General features: G+C 37.8%; 1 protein-coding gene across 1 annotated transcript; it reads right to left on the reverse strand.

The window, feature by feature from the left end:
* Positions 1 to 6,605: 6,605 nt before the first annotated feature.
* LOC101110868 (olfactory receptor 51G1-like) lies at positions 6,606 to 7,481 on the reverse strand. The gene has a single exon (XM_012096587.3). It carries the CDS (start codon positions 7,479 to 7,481, stop codon positions 6,606 to 6,608), a length of 876 nt encoding a protein of 291 aa, XP_011951977.3.
* Positions 7,482 to 18,976: the final 11,495 nt, after the last annotated feature.

Genomic DNA, 18,976 nt, shown 5'->3' on the forward strand with positions numbered 1-18,976 from the left:
GGTGAGTTAATAAGTGTTCCTCCAGTCCTTAGGGATGTGAGTCACCATGAGAAATCCAAGACTGCACCTGTAACCCTGTTTGTGCCACCCTTGTAGTTTATGGCCCTTCTCCAAATCTTCTGTTTTCCATTCCCTAAATCAGTCCTGAATATTCATTGGAAGGACAGATGCTGAAGCTGAAGCTCCAATACTTTGGACACCTGATGTGAAGAACTGACTCATTGGAAAAGACCCTATGCTAGTAAAGATTAAAGGCAGGAGAAGAAGGGGATGGCAGAGGATGAGATGGTTTGATGCCATCACCAACTCGATGGACATGAGTTTGAGCAAGCTACGGGAGTTGGTGATGGACAGGGAAGCCTGGAGTGCACAGTCCATGGGGATGCAAAGAGTTGGACATGACCGAGCAACTAACACACACATAGCCTTCTTGCCTTTGCATTCCCAAACTGCATTATCAGTTCAGTTCGCTTGCTCAGTCATGTCCCATTCTTTGTGACCCCTGGGACTGTAGCCTGCCAGGCTTCTCTGGCCATGGGATTCTATAGGCAAGAATACTGAAGTAGATCGCCATTCTCTTCTCTAGAGGAACTTCTCAACCCAGGAATAGAATCCTGGTATCCTGCATTGCAGGCACATTCTTTACCAGTTGAGCTACAGGCAAAGAACCATGAAGGCTATAGAGAGTCTCAAATATTGATCACCTCGATATCTGGAACAAATGTGGTAGTGCAACATGTGATGAAATAGTAGCTTGTATCCAGAATATGGCTGGCTAATAAAGTTGTTGGGCTTCCCAGGTGGCTCAGTGGTAAAGAATCCACTGGCCAATACAGGAGATGCAGGTTCAATTTCTGGGTTTGGGAGATCCTCTGGAGTAGGAAATGACAATCCACTTATATTCTTGCCTGGAAAATTCCATGGACAGAGGAGCCTGGAGGGCCATAGCACATAGAGTCACAAAGAGTCAGATAAAATGAGTCACTGACAGGCACGCATGCATGCGATAAAGAATGTTAGCTATGGAGTAGCCAATGAGAAGGACTTATTAAGGACTTAAACTGTTGAGGGACATAGAGTCTGCAACTTAAAGGCTGGGAATGACTCTAGTTCAGTTCTGTTACCAAATACTGGGTAAAAATGAAACACTTATGTGAGTCAACTCCCTCAAAACTATTACAATATGGAATATGTGAGAAATGTCTATTAACTTCCACTCAATTTTGCTGTACTCTTAAAATTACAATAAAAAATAAAGTGTATTTGAAAGATCATAAACAATAAAGTCAATGTGATCACTCAAATCCTGATTCTCTGGAGTGGTACTTTCTTCACTGTGTCATTGAGTTCTTCCTGCTGAATAGATTATATACACTGGATCAGACTATGAAGAGAAGCTTTCACTCAATGATTAAGGTTCCGTATGTCTGTCAACAATATTGACTTCTAAATGTCTGTTGGTGATTATACCATGTAGCAGGGTTGGCATGTGGACTACTCAGGGTGAATAAAACTGTGTCCACCAACAATGCTGACTATTAAATGCTTAGTGCAGGAACTCTTTTGAAAATGTGTTCTACTGTTAATCTTTGCAATTCTGGTTTTGAGACTGATAATATTGTTTTAATTTTAAGTCTTAACACTATCACTGATTTGCTCAACTAAGATATTGTAGATTGCACATATGTCATGGCTCAGTAATCTCCCAGTATTTAAGATACACATTGAGAACTGGCTCTTTAAGGAATTGAAAATAGAAGTAATTATGTCAATAGAAGCAATAGCTCTCATAATGAAAAATTACTTATTAAGAAATTCACCATCTACTAATAGTCTATGAAAATACTTGCTATTTCTATCATACCACTGGAAACCCTTCGCAACTCCAGATTAACACATCTCTTTTTGAAATTACCAGGAAAAGATTTGAATTTACTTGATTTCACTGGTACCAGATGCCTTATACTTTTCTGTATGAACTTAAATCACTGTGACATCATCTAAGCTTGATATGATCAAAGATTCCAAATTCAGAGGATTATTAGTCAGTGCAACCATATTACTTTATCATGAGGTCTTTATATTTCTCATGTATAAAATAGAGGGATATAAAAAAGCAATTTCAACCTCTCATTGCTGAATTCTTTGGCAATCTAGGTGTAAGCTCAATTATGAATGATTCATTCTGATGATGAGAAGGTAATGAGCAAATGTTCACATTAATGGGTATATAGAGAGCACTACCTAGACCACAAAGCCCAAGAGTAGATACAACTATGAAGGGAAGAGTGATTGTTGTGGTTACAGGAAGAAGGGCATCCTTAAGCTCTTTTCCAGATCTGCTATATTCTGTGTCTTGACCACAGTGAGCTGCCTCAACATGCCACTTTGCCCTCTGACTTCTGGTTTGATTTGATCAACAGAAACGGCACAAAACAGGAATACAGAAAAACATACAGCTGGAGGGTTTACTACCTTGATTCTCCACCAACCCCAACTGTGGCTTCCTTTTGGTGGCTGCATCTCTCTAGAGAAAGGGAAAACTCATGTTGAGTGTCCTTCTCTATATCCTTCCTGTCCCTTCCATATTTTGGAAAATACTTTTTTTTTCCTTGACACTTTAGGACTAGTGTTGGTAGCAAATTCCCTTCTGTAATACTATAATATATACATCATCTATATAAGACATACAGATAAACATTTCTTTTTGGTTTTCATAAATCCTGCACACATATTTTCAATGACCCCCTGAGGCCTTTATCAAAGTCCTTATGCAGTTTGCGAATGACTTTTCTTCCCCTAATAGAACCTTAATTAATACAAAGGAAAAATTTCTACTTTATACATATGTGTACACCTTCTGTCAATTTCTATCTCTGTCTCTGGTTTATCATCATGACTATCTATAAGCTTATTATATATTCAAGCTTTAATACATGCAGTTATCATTTTTAATAAGAAGTTTAATGTTCATTTTTTTGGTTAATCAGACCAAAAATTTGTTTCTTCTTCCAAAATGGGGGGATTCAATTCAAAAACCTCAGTTTCCCAAGTGTAAGAGAGAAAGCTTAAGGTAAATCTTTGCATATTTAGTTTTTCTACATATAACAAGGAGAAAAAACTGTGACTAATGAAGAGTAAGGAGATGACAGAGTACAAGTAAGCCTAGATATAAAGGAGAAAAGAAGACTCTTTTAGAAAGAGAAGTTAGAAGTTTCCTTAATAGCAATGCACATATGACAGGTTTGCCCTGGAGCTCAGACTGCACATAGTTAGGATGAAGAAATAATGCTACCATCATGTGTAACTCTTAATAGCACATTTTTAAAAATTCTTTTTGGTGTTCTCCAGTGTTCAGTGACCCACGTTGGTAAAAAAAATATTTCTTCTTATTTGATTTAATTTTAAGGTTTATTTTGGCAGAATTTTTTCTGTTTTGAATTCATTTGGAACTGTAGAGTTTGTTGTCTTCTTTAATTCTGTTTCCTGAGTTTAGTTTATTTTTTATAAGAATTTTTGAAAACTATGGTACTGTATAGTTTTAAAGTTACTTTCTATATTTTTCTGCTTTTCAATTATCTAGCCATTGTTGTTCAGTCACCCAGTTGTGTTCGACTCTTTTTGACTTCATGGACTGCAGGCTTCCCTGGCCTTCACTATCTCTTGGAATTCGCTCAAACTTATGTCAGTTGAGTTGGTGATGCCATCCACCATGTCATCCTTTGTTGTCCCCTTCTCCTATCTTCAATTTTTCCCAGCATCAGGGTCTTTTCTAATGAGTCAGCTCTTTCCATCAGGTGGCCAAAGTATTGGAGCTTCAGCTTCAGCATCAGTTCTTCCAATGAATATTCCAGCCATACCCCTGCATAAAATATTTACTTATGATTTTTGGCTTCCCATAATTTAACAAAGGGGGATGTTGGGGTGATTTAAAATAGTGTTTGTACAAAAATTATTAGTTAGGATTCTCTTTACATTCTCTACTTGTCTTAGATCCATTTCTATTCGTTCATTAAAATGTGTACTTTAAGCTTAGCTGTTGAAAATGTCTTTCTTCTTATTTTCTAGGGAATTGTGAGAGACAGAAAGGGTGGTAGGAAGTTACAATTCATGGTGATCTGGAGGGAATCTCTCTTGTTTTATTTTTGTTCAAAGTTCTGTACATGTTCAGTTCAGTTCAGTTCAGTTCAGTTGCTCAGTCATGTCTGACTCTTTGCAACCCCATGAACTGCAGCACACCAGGCCTCCCTGTCCATCACCAAATCCCGGAGTCCACCCAAACCCAGGTCTATCGAGTTGGTGATTCCATCCAACCATCTCATCCTTTGTTGTCCCATTCTCCTCCTGACCCCAATCCCTCCCAGCATCAGGGTCTTTTCCAATGAGTCAACTCTTCGCATGAGGTGGCCAAAGTACCGGAGTTTCAGCTTCAACATAAGTCCTTCCAATGAACACCCAGGACTAATCTCCTTCAGAATGGACTGGTTGGATCTCCTTGCAGTCCAATGGACTTTCAACAGTCTTCTCCTACACCACAGTTCAAAAGCATCAATTCTTCAGCACTCAGCTTTATTAACAGTCCGACTCTCACATCCATACATGACCAATGTAAAAACCATAGCCTTGACTAGATGGACATTTGTTGGCAAAGTAACATCTCTGCTTTTGAATATGCTATCTAGGTTGGTCATAACATTCCTTCCAAGGAGTGAGCATCTTTTAATTTCATGGCTGCAATCACCATATGCAGTGATTTTGGAGCCCCCCAAAATAAAGTCAACCACTGTTTCCACTGTTTCCCCATCTATTTGCCATGAAGTGATGGGACCAGATGCCACGATCTTAGTGACAGGGCAACAGGCAGGAAGGCCAGGGGTCTCCAAACGGAGGAAATAGCCTGCGAGTGTCAGACATTTTTATCTCTCTTAAGTGGCAGGAGGAAACAAACTAGTGATATTTTTTCCTTCTCTATACAAATTTAAAAGGAGGTTTCTCTTAAAATTCTGTGTTGCCATAGTGACACCTGTTTTCACTTGAAGTTAACCAATGCCTTTTTCTTATGGAAATGTTTATCTTAAGCTATGCTAAGGGTACTATACATTTACCCCAAACTCTGTTTTCAAGTCTTTTGCCTTTTGGCTCAGAACCTACTTGACAAACCACTATGTTATACTCAGATATTGTTCCTCTAATCTATGTAAAAGAAACTATTTGTATGGTGATCTGCCATTCTTCAAGATTCAAGTTAATCATTTTATGGCCCAAGATAAACCATTTGGTGCCAAGATTATCCCAAAGTGCATCTTATGGGTGAGGGGCCTGGTGCCATTCTGAGTTTTGAGACATCCCTTTCTTTTATGAACAAACTGCTAGTGACTATATAACATCCAGCTAAAGACTAGCAGGGGGTACTCTTTCTGCCCCTTTCTGATGCCTATGTCAGAAGCTTTCTCTATCTCCTTTATACTTTAATAAAACTTTATTACACAAAACGTCTGAGCGATCAAGCCTTGTCTCTGGCCCTGGATTGAATTCTTCTCCTCCAGGGGCCAAGAATCCCAGTGTTGTGAGTCAACAACAACCTTTCATTATTTTTCTGAATGTTGAGCTTTAAGCCAACTTTTTCACTCTCCTCTTTCACTTTCATCAAGAGGCTCTTTAATTCTTCTACACTTTCTGCAATAACAGTGGTGTCATCTGCATATCTGAGGTTATTGATATTTCTCCCGGCAATCTTGATTCCACCTTGTGCTTCCTCCAGCCCAGCGTTTCTCATGATGTAGTCTGCATATAAGTTAAATAAGCAGGGTGACCATATACAGCCTTGACGCACTACTTTTCCTATTTGGAACCAGTCTACACATGTTATAATAGACTTAATAGGAGTATACATTGATCAAAGGATTTTTACTTTTTTTCTACCCCATTCATGAGAGCCCCATTTGTATGAAGTCTGGATTTGTCTTGTGAGTTTTCTCCACTGATGAAAAGTAAGTCTACGCACTTACTCTCTAGCTTTTTTCTGACAATCATTTGAGTAGATGTAAAGGAGACTAATGTGATATTTTCATTTATCCCATCTCTAAAATCAAACATTTATTTGATTATTATGTGACTTAAAATATGTAGAATGAGGCCTAATTTGCCTCAATGGAAACAAAATGTACCTAGCTATGAGCACCAACTCTACTACATATTATCTCTTTTACCTTTGAATAGTTAACTTCTCTGTCTTAGTTTTAACATGGAAACTTGATCTTATCTTAAAAATCTAAATGGAAAATATCACCATAAAATAGCTGAATGAAATAAATTCCCTCTTACTAAATCTCCTGACACAAAGATTTTGAGATTATTTAAAGCAAGGAAGTAATGATAGAAATAAGTACAATTATTTTTCTTGAGGTGACATGTAGAATTTATTGACTATCATGGAACTATATGTACAAAATGTGTCTAAGAATTTCTGACAGGTTATCTTCAGGATGAAGACAATGAATGTAAAGGTTGAAAGGGGATCATATATCTTCTAAGTGTGAGTAAGCCCGATCCTTTTGAATAATAATATCCTTAGCAAGCCTTGGTGAATCTGCTTTGTCTTGATGCTATAAATAATTGAGTTGAGAACCAGTGGAACTAACAGGTTCTGCCATGGTAATATGAATAATGGAAGAGGAATGTTTTGCAAAACGATGCACTAAGGACAAACCTATCATTGGCACACATAGAATGAGCACGGCACAAATATGGGAGACACATGTACTGAGGGCTTTGAGTTTCCCTCCCCGGGATGCAATGCGCAACACAGAGTGGAGGATGAAAGTATAAGATAAAAAGATTCCTAGAGAATCTACACCCCAATAAAATGCAACAACAAACAAGCCATACAAAACATTGAATGAGATGTCAGAACAGGCCAATAGGATGACATCTTGATGTAAGCAGGAGTAGGAGAGAACGTGGGAGTGACAGAAAGAAAATGTGGGGATACGAACAAGAACAACAGGGAGGACAGTGGAGCATCTGATTATGATGAAGACCCCTATGCAGACAACACATTGTGGGGTAAGTTTACTGGAATACCTCAAAGGATCACTGATGGCAACACAGAGGTCAAAAGCCATGGCTAGGAGCACAGCTGATTCCATTAGAGAAAAAGTATGAATAAAACACATCTGGGCTACACAAGTATTCATCTCAATCTCCTTAGCATCAAACCAGAAGATTCTCAGTACTGTGGGCAGGGTGGAGATGGACATGCCCATGTCTGTGAGGGACAGCATGGCCAGGAAGTAGTACATGGGCTCATGGAGACTCTTGTCAGTGTGGATGATGTGAAGAACTGTACAGTTGCCCCCTATTCCAATCAGATAGAACACACAAAAGGGGATGGAAATAAAGTGTTGAACATCCTCGTACCCAGGAATCCAACAGAGGTAGAATGAAGCCAATTGTTCAATACTCAGATTAGAGCTTGTCATGAGACTGTCCCACGGAGCCATTTTTCTACCATAAAAATGTGAACTCCTAAAAAGAATAACACACAGCCTTAAAGCATTCATTTTCTCTGACAAGGATACTAGGTGGAAACATTTTATAACGTATGACAGAAAAAGTTAAGGCAATGAATGCATGGATTTAGTTTTAACCAATAGATAAAACCCACAAGAATAATCCGGTAACATTATAAGATATGAGCTGTGTAGCAAGTGTGAATAGTTGAAAGAGGCACACAGACTGGCCCTCAAACTGGTTTAAATGGGAATCAGATACAAAAGCATCCAAGGGTAAATAGGGTTGACCTAATTTACAGTCTAGAGTATTCGGAATTTGGTTTCTCTTTCATATTCTCCACCAAGGTTTCTTTATGTACTTATCCCGAAATGATCACTCAGGTGGTAAAGAATCTGCCTGCAGTGTGGGAGACCCTGGTTCAATCCCTGGTCAGGATGTCAGGAAAATCCCTTGGAGAATGGAATGGCAACTCACTCCAGTATTCTTGCCTGGAGAATTCCATGGACAGAGGTACAGTCCATGGGGTTGCAAAGACTAACAGTAATAACCTGCAACGAAGCAAGAGTTTTAGTTAAGTGAATTTCTATCATTTCTTACACTGATAATAATTGATATGAGAGTTATGTCAGTTTGTTGATCGATCCCTTTCATTGTCGCTGGAACTCATAAGTTTTCTGGTTTGCCATCTGTGGACATGGCCTTTGGCCATCTCTGACAACTACAAGAAAAATATCAACCATCACAGTCTCACCATCCCTAGATATTAGAATGAAATTAACTCACCCACAGACGGCGATTCAGTGGTGCACTATAATTGCAGTAACATAGTGCCATTCTCTTGATATTTTTGTTTTGCTCCTTTGCTCATTGTTTTAATGTATTTCATTGAAAAAGATAACAAGCCTTGTCCCACAACATTGTATAGACAATTAAATTATTTATAAAAATGCTTACCACAGTCCTCCTTCATTTTGAGTTTTTACATTTTGATAATCACATTTGTACCATAAAGTATCTCAGTGATGCGATGTTTGGGAATGCATGTAAGAATTAAAGATTTTAAAATTTAAAAAATAAAAAACTAAAAAAAAAAAAGTTAAAGAGAAACAACAACAAAAAAATTTAAAAAATAAAAAAACTAAAAAAAAAAAAAAGAAACGTTATAGATAAGTAAGTAAATGAAGGTTTAGAGACTCAAATGGTTTGCCCAATACTCCATAAGTACAATAATAGCTTTAATGAATATCAGTTTTAGGGTTTTGCTCATGTGGATGGTGATTTCCCAGAACAATGGCTAACTCATCTACACGGTTGCTGCAGTTATGTGACTGAATTGGTCAGTGTTTGAAGATTCAGTCATATGCCTGACATCATGTGCTATTTCTAATGTCACAATGATATTAAAATAAACAAAAAATCAGTTCCCTCAGACATTTAAATACATCAGTACTTAGCTAGTCTATATGTTTACTGCCAGGCTGTCTGTCACAGCAGCCATATACCATCTTAGGTCTATTACCAAATCCCCTGAATTTAATCATCTGGGCTTTTTTCTGCATGATTCAATGACTTTTTCATGAGCAGTTCAGTTCAGTTCAGTCACTCAATCGTGTCTGACTCTCTGCGACCTCATGGACTGAAGTGTGTCAGGTTTCCCTGTCCATCACCAACTTCTGGAGCCTACTCAAACTCATGTCCATTGAGTTGATGATGCCATCTGACCATCTCATGCTCTGTCGTCCCCTTCTCCTCCTGCCTTCAATCTTTTCCAGCATCAGGGTCTTTTCCAGTGAGTCAGTCCTTCACATCAGGTGGCCAAAGTATTGGAGTTTCAGCTTCAGCATCAGTCCTTCCAATGGATATTCAGGATTGATCTTTAGGATGGACTGGTTGGATCTCCTTGCTGTCCAAGGGACTCTCAAGAGTCTTCTCCAACACCACAGTTCAAAAGCGTCAATTCTTTGGCTCTCGGATTCCTTTATAGTCCAACTCTCACATTCATACATGACTACTGGAACAAGCACAACTTTGACTAGGTGGACCTTGTTGGTAAAGTAATGGAGAATACTTAGAAAAGAGTATTTGTGTCAATGTCCACAGATGGCAACATCAGAAAACTTACGAGTTCCAGCGACAATGAAAGGGATTGATCAACAAACTGAGATAACTCTCATATCAATTATTATCAGCGGAACAAATGATAAAAATTCACTTAAATAAAACTCTTGCTTCATTGCAGTGTATTACTGTTAGTCTTTGAGATGAAACACATTTCATCTCATATTATTGCATCACATGATATATTTTTTCCCTGCAAAATTCACTACCTTTTCACTTCATTCAAATTCTCTATCTCTGGTTTTTAATATGCTGTCTAGTTTGGTCATCACTTTTCTTCTAAGGAACAAACGTCTTTTAATTTCATGAGTAGAGATCTCTCTTATTGACACAAATCTTTTCATAGCTTAAGAAAAATAGATACTATTATTAAATTCCTTAAGTTTCATTCATGAATCATATTCAGGTCCTAATATCTAACAGAACTGTTAGAATCTCAAATGATTTGTGTATTTATTATCTTATTTAAACCACTAAATATTTATATGAGATCAATATGTATTGTCCTTTGTTATTCAAATCCAGTAACATGTCCTTTTGTTTCGATGCCCAAAATATTTTAACTTATTCACTTTTGCTGTTTACCACTATCATGATTTCTCTTCTAAACTATTTTATTAGCCACTTACCTCATCTAATACTTTCCACTTTTGTGACATTTTCCCCTCAAACCAATTCTCCTTAGAGCAGTGAATTCTTAAAGACATAAACAAGTCTGTTCATTTCTGTGTTTAAAATATGTTAAATGACCTAGTGATCTCTGAATGAAAGGGAAGCCATTTCAGTACTTATAAGCTCCTTCTTCCCTGTGTATGGAAAAAGACAGGTGGATTATACATGTGATTTTTCCCTTGCTCCCTTTCCTGTCCATCTTTGTGTTCTCATTCTCAAATGAGAATGAGATTCTCATTTGAATGAGATTCCCTAGATTGCCTCTTACATATTTTACTACTTCTGACCTCATTGCCACTCCTGTTCACTAAACTGCAGACCTTCTTTCCTTCTTTCAATTTTTATAATCAAGTTTCTTTCCTCACCACTCTATGCAAATACTCTTTTCCAAAGTATTTAAAATAACAAAGCACATTTCATCTCATATTATTGCATCACATGATATATATTTTCCCTGCAAAATTCACTACTTTTTCACTTCATTCAAATTCTCTATCTCCAACTACCCAAAGCCAATCTTTTACTTTTGACCCACAGTTTCTTCCCTTCTTTCCACTGAGAAATTGAGAGTGATTTTCCCTCCCAGATCTGCTCTCCTCCCCCATAATGGACTTACTCCTATCTGTAGGCCACTTGTGTTCTCTGTCACTTGATTAACTTTTGCCACTTTGCTTTCTTGCTCATAGTTAAAGTGCTCAAGTTGGAAATAGTGTTTTTTAAGGAGGATAGAATGTTTCCTGCTTATACATCTGTGATAAAAAAAAGCTTTTCATTTTTCCTGGTTTTATTGGTCTCTGGAAGCCTGAGGGAATCACAGAAATTAGTGGTACATTAAGGAGTAGGGAGCTGTGAGCCTAAGGGAGGGATGTTGTTCAGGATGAGATAGCAGGAATTTCCACAGGAACAGAGAAAGCCTAAGGGAGGTACAAGTGGACAAATGCAAGGAAACTCTGACTCTAATTCTGATGGCTGCTGAGTTTAGATACAAAACGGGAGGTTGGAGGGTTCCAGCTGAAAAACTCCTTGGTGGAAAAAAAGAACAATGAATACTAAAACTACACAATAAAATAAAGGGACTTCAGAACTAAAATAGATATTAGTATTGGACAGGTGCTAGAGATTACCCAGGTCCTAGAGAATACCCAGACCATATGGGATCTTCCCTAGATGTACGGGTGATTCACAAATAGATTAGTTTTTAGAGGGGCTAACATAGGTGAAAATAACCTCAAATTCTGATTTTATTAAAGAGATATGAGATTATCAGTGCCAATAACCATCTACCAGAAGTGTATACATATCCCGCAAACTTGTATAATATTATATAACATTATCTTAGACTTAAATTATTTCTAGTTTATTTTTACATGAAATATTTGGCCATAGAATAACCAAGCAGAAAAAGAAACAAGTATATGTGTTATAAGATTAATATTAAAAATAATAATAATTCAAGGATAAACATAAAGGATCCAAAAATAAATTTTTTAGATAGGCTTTAAAACAATTAAATCACAAGCATGGAAATTAAAACTGTAATCAGAAATCTTCCAGCAAACAAAAGCCCAGGTCCAGACGGCTTCACAGCTGAATTCTACCAAAAATTTAGAGAAGAGCTTGCATGATACAGGATGCTCGGGGCTGGTGCACTGGGATGACCCAGAGGGACAGTATGGGGAGGGAGGTGGGAGGGGGGTTCAGGATGGGGAACATGAGTACACCTGTGGCAGATTCATGTTGATGTATGGCAAAACCAATACAATATTGTAAAGTAATTAGCCTCCAATTAAAACAAATAAATTTATATTTATATTTTAAAAAATTAAAAAATAAAATAATTATGAATAAACATACTAAAAAAACAGAAAGTATGATTTAAATATTCAATAAAAAACTGGAATATTTTTTAAACATTCAAATGAAAAATGTATAATTGAAAATTAAGAGCACAGATTAACAAATGAAATCTTCAATGCTATCAATGCTATGAGGGAGCTATAAAATTGAAAAGATAAGTAAATGCCCAAATCACAGGATTCATTCTTATGCAGTAAATTCTAGATTTAAGTTCAGGCAGTGGTGTTCAGGATGAGACAGCAGCATTTTTCACAGGCACAGAAGAACGCCTAACAGAGACAAATTAAAGGAAATCCTGACTCTACTTCTTCTGGCTGCTGAGTTTAGATATACAATGAGAGACAGGAGGGTTACAACTGAACGAATACTTGGTGGAATACAAGAACTATGAATATGAAGACTATAAACTAAAATAAGGGGGCTACAGAACTAAAAAATAGACATAGAATTGGGCAGGTCCTAGAGATTATGCCAGTCCTAGAGAATACCTGCTTCCAATGCAGAAGACACAGGAGAAGAGGGTTCAGTCTCTGCATCAGGAAGATTCCCTGGAGAAGGGAATGACAACCCACTCCAGTATTTTTGCCTGAGAAATGTCATGGATAGAGGAGACTGGCTGGCTACAGTCCATGAAGTTGCAAAGAATTGGACATGACTGAGCAGGCAGGCATGTATGTCAACTATATAGCAAAAAAAAAAAAAAAAAAAAAAAACTAGAAGGAAAAAACTTAGCCACTGTGTCATTTGAGATCCATACATGAGGGAACACTGCCATCTTGTGCTTGTTAGCAAGAAGGAACCCGTAAAATTTTGCAATTATCAAACCAGTACCCCTTTATCACTGTGTAAACCAATGGAAATTATTCTGTTCCCTAAGTGAGGTATTTATGCAAGAATGGTTATTACTGTTCTCTGACTTAGATGACATCTGAAAGGGAAAGTGTTAGTTGTTTGGTTGTGTCTGACTCTGTTAGGCCATGAACAGAAGGATTTCCCAGGCAAGACTACTGGAGTAGGTTGCCATTTCCTCCTCCAGGGGATCTTCCCAACTCAGGGATCCTTTTGTTTAAAATCACTATTAAGATAACATCTCTATAACATCTCTTTACTTTCTTCTCCGGAGAAGGCGATGGCAGCCCACTCCAGTACTCTTGCCTGGAAAACCCCATGGATGGAGGAGCCTGGTAGGCTGCAGTCCATGGGGTTGCTAAGAGTCAGACACGACTGAGCGACTTCACTTTCACTTTTCACTTTTATGCATTGGAGAAGGAAATGGCAACCCACTCCAGTGTTCTTGCCTGGAGAATCCCAGGGACAGGGGAGCCTGGTGGGCTGCCATCTATGGGGTCGCACAGAGTCGGACACGACTGAAGCGACTTAGCAGCAGCAGCAGCAGCAGCAACTTTCTTCTCTCAGTTTTATACATTCATATATGATAGTTGATAACATCTTAATGCATTAGCATCTCTATGTTATTATCATTTGTGTATTAATCATTATACTAGTACTTATCATATCCATCCTGCTTCCTTATTTGTTTAGCACTAGATTTTTTTTGGATAGGTCCTATTTAGTAGCTTTCTACTTTTCAAATTTTATAAATGAAACACAATTTTATTGTCAATAATGGCAACGTTGATTATATATTTCCTGTGTGAGAGTTGGACTGTGAAGAAGGCTGAGTGTCGAAGAATTGATGCTTTTGAACTGCGGTGTTGGAGAAGACTCTTGAGAGTCCCTTGGACTGCAAGGAGATCCAACCAGTCCATTCTGAAGGAGATCAGCCCTGGGATTTCTTTGGAAGGAATGATGCTGAAACTGAAATTCCAGTACTTTGGCCACCTCATGTGAAGAATTGACTCATTGGAAAAGACTCTGATGCTGGGAGGGATTGGGGACAGGAGGAGAAGGGGACAACAGAGGATGAGATGGCTGGATGGCATCACTGACTCGATGGACGTGAGTCTGAGTGAACTCAGGGAGTTGATGATGGACAGGGAGGCCTGGTGTGCTGCGGTTCATGGGGTCGCAAAGAGTCAGACACAACTGAGTGACTGAACTGAACGGAACTGAACTGATGTCTTCTCCACTAAGTTTTAAAACTGCTTTATTCAGATTGATTATATTTTTGCACTCCAAGATTTAGAAGCTCTATACAATCACCAAAAACAACACCTGGAGCTGACTGTGGCTCAGATCATCAGCTACTTATTGCAAAAATCAGGCTTAAATTTAAGAAAGTAGAGAAAACCATGAAGTCATTCAGGTATGACCTATATAAAATCCTTTATGATTATACAGTAGAAGTGATGAGTAGATTTAAAGGATTAGATCTAGTAGATAGAGTGCCTAAAGAACGATGGACAGCAGTTCAAAGCACTGTATAGGAGGCAGTGACCAATAAAACATGAAATAAAAAGAAATGCAAGAAGCCAAAGTGATTGTCTGAGGAGGTTTTATGAACAGTTGAGAAAACAGAAGTGAAAAGCAGGGAAGAAAGAGGAAGATATACCCAAAAGAATGCAGAGTTCCAGAGAATAGAAAGAAGAGAGGCCTTCTTAGGAGGCCTTCTTAAGTGAACAATGCAAAGAAATAGAGGAAAACAATAGAATGGGAAAGACTGGAGATCTCCTCAAGAAAATGTGGGATGTCAAAGGAAAATTTCATGCAAGGATGGACATGATAAAGATCATGGTATCTGGTCCCATCACTTCATGGCAAATAGAAGGGGAAAAAGTGGAAGTTGTACAGATTTTATTTTGGGGGGCTCCAAAATCACTGTGGACAGTGACTATAGCTATTATATTGAAAGACACTTGCTCCTTCTATAGCATCACTGACTCAAAGGACATGAATCTGAGAAAACTCCAAGAGACAATGGAGGACAGAGGAACCTGGTGACTCTCATGGGATTGCAAAAAGCCAGACACTACTGGACAACAAGATTGAGACACCTATGCCACAAGATACATCCATTTTAATTGTACATTTTGATGCATTTTACTTTACTGAAAGACTTATTCAGCTATTGCTGCTGCTAAGTAACTTCAGTCATGTCTGACTGAGTGACCCCATAGACGGCAGCCCACCAGGCTCCTCTGTGCCTAGGATTCTCCAGGTAAGAATACTGGACTGGGTTGCCATTTCCTTCTCCTCTGTCTTGCCTAATGTCCATTATATGATAATGTATACTTACTTGTTTACAAAAATCCCACACAAGTGAGCTGATGGGGGCAGTAGCCCTGGAGGCAACACTTCTGGAGAAGAATTTGGCACCACGTGTCCAAAAATACAGACATTTGACCCAGAGTTCACTTCTTAGGAATTTAACTTAAAGAAATAATTAAGAATCTATGTAAATATTCAACTATTACCACACTAATTTTAAGATATTTCCGTCATTCCCAAAATGAACCACTTGTCCATTAGCAGTAACTTTCCATTCTCGTCCTCAAGCCTAGGTAACCTTATCTACTTTCTGACTCTATATATTATCCTTACTGGATATTTCACATAAATAAAAGCATATAACAGCTGGTCTTTGGTCTCTAGCTTCTTTTACCTACTGTAATGTATTTGAGGTTCATCCATGTTATAATATATGTTAATACTTTGTTCTTTTTTATATCAACAAGAAGCATTTAATTTGGGGGATAGACCACATCTTATTTATCCGTTCACCAGTTGATGGACAATTGGGTCACTTCTCTATTGGGACTACTATGAATAATACTCCTAGTAAAATTAATACCCAAGTCCATGTGAATGTATCTTTTAATTTCTCTTGGTTAGATACCTAGAGGTGGAATTGTGAACTGTGTGATCACTCTGTTTAATTTTTTTTGAAACTGTCAATGTATTTTTCCAAGTTGGCTTCACTCTTCTATACTCACAGCAGCAATTAGTATTTCAGTTTTTTTTTCATAGTTACCAATACTTTTCTGTATTGGTACATTAGAATATACATTAGAATGTACATTCTACATTAGAATGTAGAATGTATAGGCATTCTAATGGGTATGAAGTAGTATCTCACTGTGATTTATATTTGTATTTTCCTAATGACCTATGATGTAAAGAGTCTCCATTTGATCATTTGTTCTTTTGCATTCTTTGGGAAATTTGGATTAATGAATTTTAATGCCATTTATTTATAATGATTTTTAAAGATTTGAGTGAAATTTAACAACACTTTAAGAATTTTTTAAAATGTATTAAGTGTATAAATCATGCCATATTTTCTCTTAGCACACCACAAGATATTCTGAGAAAGGATGGACATGGTTTAAACTTTCATGTTCAAAAGGGCATAAAAATTCATAGTCATATTCATAACATAGTCAGCTCTCAGCAGGGAAATAGTATATGTATTGAATACTTACTGCATTCCTATATAGAGCTGTAGGGGGAAAACTGCTTTAGGGATAGCTTCTTATGTCTTTGGAAATAGAAAGTAGAGAAATAAATATCAAATACTGATGAGTTATATTTAAAAGTCAATTCTATAAAGGATATAAATTGTAACAGTTTTAATTAGCCTTGAAGGTTAGTCAGGGAGGGTCTCTCAGATGTCTGATGGAACAGACCACCATGTATCATTCTGTCTGGCATATGAAAGGAAATTTTAAAGTTAGTGAAAGAAATAAAAGAAATGAGGGAAGTGAAGGAGGAAGGGAGGAAGAAAAGTAGGCTCTGTAGATGAAAATGCAGCCCAGCAGACACCCTGACAGCAGCCTTAGAGATTCTGAGTAGAGAACCCAGCTTAGAGTGCCTGCAGTCCTCAAACTAATGGATCTGGATGAACTTGATATTCAGGATCATCTCAGAAACAAGCACCTCTGAGTTAGTTTGTAGACAAGACCACATTGTACATGGTTCCCAGAGTCAAGTCTCAGATATTTGCGAGTTGTCCAGATATCTTAGAGAGGCTGAAAATAACCAACTGCCCAGCCAATTACTTTCTCATAATAGATAAAATGCAGCCTTCTGTTGTCCTCACTTACTGGCCTAGATGACATTATATTATCTAGCTGCAAGGATTAACAAATCTGTGGATTAAAAATATGGCTTGCTAGGCTATTAAGAGTAATAAGAAAAAAACAAAGTTATATTTTGTTAACAAATTACAATGCATCTGTATACTTTGCTAAATGTTTCACATTTGTCATATCGTGAGTATAGCCCCAAATGGGTATGGTTTAGTATACCCCATTTACAGGAGATAAAATTAAGCCTCAGAGGACTATCCATTCTCAGACCTACAGCTATGATTAGAGTACTTGCCTCTTACATTCTTGGAGAAGGAAATGGCAACTCACTCCAGTATTCTCACCAGCAAAGTCCCATGGACAGAGGGGCCTGGTGGGCTACAGTCCGTGGTGTCACAAAGAGTAGGACACAACTGAGCACACACAAACACATTCTTTCATTCCAAAACATAGTCTCTTCATAGAACACCAGGAGCAAACAGGCTGAAACTAATAACGAAACTTCTATTAAAGTGCAATAAGTTGAGATCAGTTCCCAAACCAGATAGGTGCAATCTCTTCTTCTCCTACTTATCTATCTACAAAGGATATTCCTTACACAAGATTTTTTAAAGAAATGAAGACAAGATATTTTTCTCTAGATAAATGGATAAATTGTAGTATACCAATACAATGGAATGTCATTCAGGAATAAAAATAAGTGAGTTAATCAAGCCATAAAAGGTATGGGAGAAACTCAAGTGTATATTGCTAAGTGAAAGAAGCCTATATGAAAAGCCTACAGTACAGCATGATTCCAATCAACTACAGGACATTGTGGGGGAAAAAAATCTATAGTGAATGAAAAAGATGTGGTTGTCAGAGGGGTTAAAGGGAAGGAAGGATAAATAGGTAGAACACAGGGGATCCGTAGGGCAGTGAAACTATTTAGTATGATGATGTAATGGCAGATGCATGTCAGTATACATTTGTCAAGACTCATAGAATATAACACAAAGAGTGAATCCTAATGTATGAACTATAGATTGTAGTTAATAAAGTGTCTATATTGGCTCTTCAATTTAACAAATGTATCACACTAATGTAAGAGGTTAAGATTAAGGCAGAGCTGGGTGGTTGGGATATGGGGGACATACATAAACACTGCAGCTTCTCATATTTTTTGAAAATCTAAAACTGCTCTATAAGGTAATATATGTGAATTTTTAAAAGCTTCATTTGAAAAGGGAGAGTTCTTCAAATATTCTGTCATACTTTCACCTCAGTGAAATGTTAACACATCCCGACAAAGAACAAGTGGTAATGTACAGACATATATTCTGTCTTTGTTATGAAAGTAATGAAAGCGAAAGTCACTCAGTCATGTCGGACTCTTTGCAACCCCATGGACTATATATAATCCATGAAATTTTCCAGGCCAGAATACTGGAGTGGGTAGCCATTCTCTTCTCCAGGGGTCTTCCCAATCCAGGGATCAAACCCAGGTCTCCCACATTGCAGGAGGATGCTTTACCAGCTGAGCCACCAGAGAAACCCTCGCGCCTAACTTTTTGCCACTCCATGGACAATGCCATGGAATTCTCCAGGCCAGAATACTGGAGTGGGTATCCATTCCTTTCTCTAGGGGATCTTCCCAACCCAGGGATCGAATCCAGATCTCCTGCATTGAAGGAGGATTTTTTTACCAGCTGAGACACCAGGGAAGCCCCAGGGAAGCTTAGGTTGCAGAGAAGTCAAGCAATAGGAAACCCCCTGTGTTTTTTGCTTTGGGGCTTTTTTTTTTTTTTTTTTTGTATTATTTCAGGCTTGCATATTAAGCTGGCAAA

The sequence above is a fragment of the Ovis aries genome, chromosome 15 (genome assembly GCF_016772045.2).
Source record: "Ovis aries strain OAR_USU_Benz2616 breed Rambouillet chromosome 15, ARS-UI_Ramb_v3.0, whole genome shotgun sequence".
Lineage (NCBI taxonomy): Eukaryota > Metazoa > Chordata > Mammalia > Artiodactyla > Bovidae > Ovis > Ovis aries.

Excerpts from the sequence above, each read along its gene's own strand:
- LOC101110868 (XM_012096587.3), bottom strand. The coding sequence starts at position 7,481 with ATGACAAGCTCTAATCTGAGTATTGAACAATTGGCTTCATTCTACCTC.